Raw genomic sequence first — 6,357 nt, 5'->3', positions numbered from 1 at the left:
ACTGAATGAGGTAATTCTAAGACATTTATAGGGATGATCTATGTCTATTTGTTGATTATAGTGGTATGAATATAGCCTCTTAAAACATAATCATATCAATCAAATTAAAAGCATATCAGTCCAATAAACGGCTTGATATTATTAGTTATGTGTAACCTTTCGACCCTAGTCCTGTTGGATATACGTGACATGGAATAAACTCACAACTTTTGAAGATTTAAAACCAATGTAATTTCAATAGTGGCACTTTCTTATTTCGTAGCATATATGACATATCATGCATCACACTGCACATAAAAGTGGTATTCCCTTTTGAATTGGGATGTTAATTTGCCAAGGTATTTGCAGGAAGACTCAAGAGGTATGATTCTATTTGGTCTTGTAGCCAAAGTAATTATTGTTCATATTGTCTTTATTTGTACTATGGCACAATTCTAAGCATAAATCACTTGCAAACAAGGATAGAGGTCGGTCCAAGATCTGGTTATCTCTGATGTTTTGAGGACTGTTATAAGGGCTTTCATCATCTTCAAGAGTTATATTTAGTAGTGTATTTTTCACTAACTGTCTTTGTTGTCATATCATTATTGCAACATTTGAGAATGCCTTACTCAACTTACAACATAGTGTGACTATTTCATGATTAGAAGTCTCATCTTGTGCAATGGTCAGGGTTTCTAATCTGTTTGTGTATCATTGTCACTATTTTGCATCAGTATGATTCAAATGCTTATACAACAACAGTAAGAGTCTATTCATCTGCAACAAATCACAGTTGAGCTTCTAAAGTAAGGGCTGCATAATTGTAAGGATTTCATTGTTGGGAATTTATTTTCATATCACTGCAAAGATATTCATTGCAGTAGTCTATTGATTGTATAGTGGGTCATTGTCCCTGATACGGGAGCCCACAATAGTGATCTATTCTATTATCATTTTTAGGGTAGTCGGGTGGTGCTAGGCTAGTGGTTGAAGTAACCTTCAAGTTGGAACCTGAAAACACTTCAGGGCGGCAGGGTGGTGCAATGGGAAGTTTGATATTGCATGGCGTCGGAGCATCCTTCTAATGGGTGTTGCTAAAACAGGGTGTAGAAGCATCCTTTCAATAGTTGGAGCTGCCTCATAAAAATAGAAGGCTTTGTCTAGATTGCTAGGGAGTTGGGGTTTCCCTTTTAGTTGGAGCTAAAGCATTAATATAATGATAGAATTAAAATTATTAGAGAAGAGCTCGGTGGTTTTTCTTCCGGAATGGTTTCCACCTATTTTTTTTTTGTTTAGCATGTTTTTATGTTGTGCACTATTGGTTTATGTTTTTAATCTGATGATGAAAATAATTAATGCTATGAGAAAAGAAAACTTAACTATTTGTAAGTGAAATATTGATTCAAGCCCCTCTCAGTATTTCGAACAATCTATTTCATGAGCTTTTGACAATATATATTTACATAATATATTTTTGTTTCTTACATTTCGACGTTGATATTTTTTTGTGATATTGGAATGTGAATTTTTGAACATTATTATTTCTTGTCAATAATGACTCACAAAACACTGTTAAGCATAGTGACCACGGTTAACCATATTTAAGCTAATTTCACCATGATTAAATATAGTTGTATTATTTAACAATATTATTATAATTATTAAAAAATTTACAAAGTTTTTCAATATGATTAACTTTATTAAATTTATACTTAATTAAAATTATTATTGAACATTGATTATATATATATGTTTTTTAAATAACACATCTTTATATTTCAGAGAAGATATCCAAAGTTCGGAGAGGTTGCTTTGTGGAGAGGAAAAAGACGTGGTGAGAACTGGCATATGCAAAGAGGTGAGGGCTTATGACTCTACCATTCTTTGCGAATCTGGTACTCGATGTATAAAACCTCTCATTGATGATAATTTTGGCTACACTTTGGATGTTAGGGCTGAGAAGATATGTAGCTATCACCCTCTGGCTGAAGTATTTTTGGGCCCTAAAACTGATCTATCAACGGATCCAAGATGCCGAGACAGAGATCTACAGGTTTCTTTGCCCATATTTCGATATCCTTCCTCGCAGATGCCGATCGTGGTCAGATCTATCCACGGATCCGACTCATACTTGGATGGCGAGGGAATAGGCAAAATAATACACTCTTGGTTCTACACACTCGAAATGCACCAATCTGAAACGAGATCTGGTATCTGAAGTTGTATAATGGCTCCCATGGAGCCAAGCTCTTGAGATCCGTATATGGGTAATAGAAGCCCCAAAAATCTGGTGACACCACTAGAGGCGAACTCATGCATTACCATCATCACCGAAGGGATGATGAGGGTTTCTATACTTAGTTGTTGCGACAGCGCTTTTATTCGCCCCAAAGATTTGGCACACAATAAAGGCAGAAGGGAGGAATCTTGTAGCCGGCACAATAGGCTAGAAGAGGGAGTTGCCTCTGATCACGAACTGCAAGCCTCTCGAAAATATTTTTTGAGGGCAGAAAGGCATATAAAGCCACGGGAGATGGCTTACCTCTGGCATGCATATGGCTAATACTTGTGGGTATCGCCAGCGTACAAACAAATTTTAAAGTGAGCATCTTACCAAGGATATCTACACTTGCGTGGAGGTTGATTTTAGTCAACGATTACTAGACTGCATTTTTTTATTCCACAACGAAAAGCAATGGTCTTAGTGTCTTGATTATGAAAACACTGCCTTCAGATGTCGCATTTGTCATCAAACTGGTCATCTACAAAGTGCTTGCCCACAAAAAAAAAAGATAGGAAAAGAAAACAACCACCAAAGCTTAAAGGATGGCAATTTTCAGCCTCTCCGGTAGATGATACAGAAGAGGAAGAAAATGCAGAAAATACCACAAACACCACATTCCAAGAAGCAGAACACCCAGGAAATATCTCAGAGTTCAATGAACAAGGCACCCAACTTAACTCACAAAATGATGAGAACCATAACTTCTCTGCTTTAGTTCCAATGACAACCGACACACAACAGAAAATTGAGCAACTCATCCCAGGGAAGGAAATCAGTGGCAACAAGCGAATACACTCAACAAAAAGTTCAGATTCTAACAAAGAATCCCCAACTACTACCAAAGAGGCAGAAATGTCCACTGTAACATCCACTCCCAACATTCGAAGTTGGCTGAAAGTGGAAAAAAAAAAAGGTAGAAAAGCATAGATAGTTCATAAATTATTGTCTTTGCATATGCTAATGTAGCATCTACAACAATATGAATAAAATTAGGATTTTTCTTTTCGAAAAAAACCACATTATATTTCAATTTTTTTTTTAAAGAATATTTTATGATATTTTTATTTTAATTACATCATTAATTAATTTACACAATTTTCACATATTTCTTTAAAATAATAAATAATATGAAAAATGAATCTATCCATTATAATGTAAATATTATAGAGGCATCTTAATCATGGATCTAACAAGTATAAAAAAAAATCAAATCCTTTGAGGTGCAAAATTCTTTTAAAATTCAAAATATAAAAAATTATTTACATTTGAAAAAATTTGATGCCAATGCTCTCTATATATGATTAACTTCTTATAAATTAAAACATTTTCAATATAACATTTCTAATAGATTCTCAGTGTTGTGTTGAATATATATATAGAAATTAGATGCTACCCCGTATAGAAACCCTAAAATAAAGTTCGAATTGATATAATATTTCGAACTGACATGATACAAATATGATCTATGGTCATTCAATCCAAACCAGAGAAACCAAATTTAGAAGATACAAATTTTACTTCCCCAACCATGGGCACATGCTACAAATATGATATGTGGTCATCCAAATATGATATGCGGTCATCCGAACCAAAACAGAGAAACCAAATTTAAAGTTCCCGGACCAAGGCTACGATACAAGTATGATTTGGGGTCACCCGAACCATACCAGAGAAACCAGATTTAAAATTTTACTTCCTTTGATAGAGATATGATCATTTGAACCAAACCAGAGAAACAACAGATGACACTGGGCTCAGACTTTTGATGGACCATGGTTGAAAAGTAGTATTAAATTGAAGGCCAGCTGCGGCAGTCTGTCATGCAATGCTTAGCCACATCTTCGACCAGGCGCTGCTTCATAGCTGCAATGCGCAGAGTTTATAAAAATCAACAAAATCCAAAAACAGAAACAGAAACCGAAACCGATAAATATATAATATCAGCGCAGAGCTTTTAAAAATGAACAAAACCAAAAACAGAAGAAGCAGAAGCCGATAAATATATTAGAGAGAGTTATTTACCCATTAAAATCTTCTGGAAGTGACCAGCCAGAGAGACGACAGAATTGGAACAGAGCAGCTTTCCATTCGTGGATTTCCTGCGGGCTGTATCTCCCACTCATCTCATGCTCTTTGAATGCTTCGGCAAATGGGCTCCCACTTTGGTCTGGACGCCGAACTTGCGCAGGAGTGACGTCATAAAACAGAGGAACGGCAATGGATGACCCGTTTCCCTGCCTCTGAGGCACTACTTGGCGTGCAATATGTGAGGCTTCTCTGAGACACCAGGGCGATTGTGCATAGTTGGTGGAGAATATGGGCATGAGGATGCGACTCTCCTCAATTGCATGGTGTAGCGTTGCAGAATTGTCGTCTCCTCTGTTGAGACTGTAGGTGTCAACGAAGGCACGGAAGACTGCGTTTGTGAGGGCATGGTAGAGATGGTCGGAAAACCCTCTTCTCACATCGGTCCCTCTGAAACTCAGAAAAATATGATATCTATATGCCATGTATCTCCTGAACTTCGCATTGAAAAAGCAGATGCATAAGCGAGAAGGAAACGAAGGAAACGGAGCCATGAAATGAAGATTGAAAGGAGAGGCGTGCTTATATAAGCCTCTGAGGAGTGACGACAGTGACTACATCATCCATGAAATATTAAATATTTTGTAACAGGGAATTCAAATGAAAGTCTACGATATTAATTGATGTTTGTTGGATTAAGCAATAATTGAGCCATAAGAATTTTTGCCTTCCATGCCTTGTAGAAAATGCCAGTACACGTAAATCATAAGAAAGGTTAGTTTCAATGAAATCGTTAACCTGAATGGTCGACGTCGGCCTAGTAGTCGGTGTCTGTGTAATATTCATGGTGACATGCTGGTCATGAAATTTGGCCCCAAATCAGACGAGTTTTACCGAATTTCTTGAAATATGGTTTTACAAAATTTCATGAAATATGGTTCTACCAAATTTCATTGCCATCTTGCTACAAATTTCATTGTCGTCTTCTCCAAAGGTCATTGTCGTCTTGGTACAAATTTCATTGTCCTCTTCTTCAAAGTTCATTGTCGTCTTGCTAGTCCTCTTCTTCAAAGTTCAGTGTCGTCTTGCTACCAATTTCATTGCGCTCGTTTTTTTATATCTTATTCTTTGGATGATATTATTAGTATACATCTATTTTAATCACGGATTTAATATGAGTATAGAGATTAAATTTTTTCAGGTAGAGTCCAAAATACAATGTGTAATTTTTTATTGTTTAAATTGTATTTTAAAATGTCATGCAAGTTATATAAAATGTAAGCATAGATTCATTTTAACCACGGATTTAACATGAGCTTAGGGATCAAATTTTTTCAGGTACATATTTATTTTAAAGTGAAAAACAGAATGTGTAATTTTTTATTCTTTAAATTGTATTTTTAAATGTCATGGGAGTTACATAACATGTGCATTGAACTTGTTTTTTTGTTATTGATATATTTGTCAATATTAATATATATTAAAATATATTATTCATAATCCACATTAAATATTTTATTCTATACAAAATTAAAACATTTTATATATATAGATATATATGAAGTTGATATCAAGTGTTAAAAATATTACTCACTTTTTTTTTACTTCTAGTTACTTTACCATATGGACAACTAATTAAATATGCATAGTGTATTTTTATTATTATTATGGCCGACATTGCTTTTTTATTTCGAGAATATTTTATTTTTATTTGAAAAGGAACAAACATACTTACACATCACCTTCACATTCTGTTATAGAATAAAACTCTTGGCTAAATAAAACAAAGGCAAATACCATGGGAAAATACCACAGTAAATACCGTTGGCAGATTCTATCCATTTTGACCATATCAAGAAAAGGGAATATTACAAATCCTCCTTCCCCATGATTGATTGACCTCAATCAATCTATGTCTATCCATAGCAGGCACATATCAATCCACATCTATCATCTATCCATAGCACACACATTTGTATACTAATATGAAGATCCCATACAAACCATTGTGCTACCCTATGTTTCCCTACTAAATGGACATGAACAAATCTTTTGATAGTTGGATC

The 6,357-nt window shown here is 35.0% G+C and overlaps 1 protein-coding gene across 1 annotated transcript; it reads right to left on the bottom strand.

Annotated features, from left to right (window-relative positions):
- Positions 1-4,284: 4,284 nt before the first annotated feature.
- On the bottom strand, positions 4,285-4,776 carry LOC149252577 (toll/interleukin-1 receptor-like protein). The gene has a single exon (XM_089454191.1). The coding sequence runs from the start codon at positions 4,774-4,776 to the stop codon at positions 4,285-4,287; it is 492 nt and encodes a 163-aa protein (XP_089310317.1).
- Positions 4,777-6,357: the final 1,581 nt, after the last annotated feature.

This window comes from Pinus tabuliformis, chromosome 7 (assembly GCF_031772625.1).
Source record: "Pinus tabuliformis cultivar Carrire ecotype Pingquan chromosome 7, CPIR1, whole genome shotgun sequence".
NCBI lineage: Eukaryota > Viridiplantae > Streptophyta > Pinopsida > Pinales > Pinaceae > Pinus > Pinus tabuliformis.
This window is presented reverse-complemented; position numbering and strand designations above follow the sequence as displayed.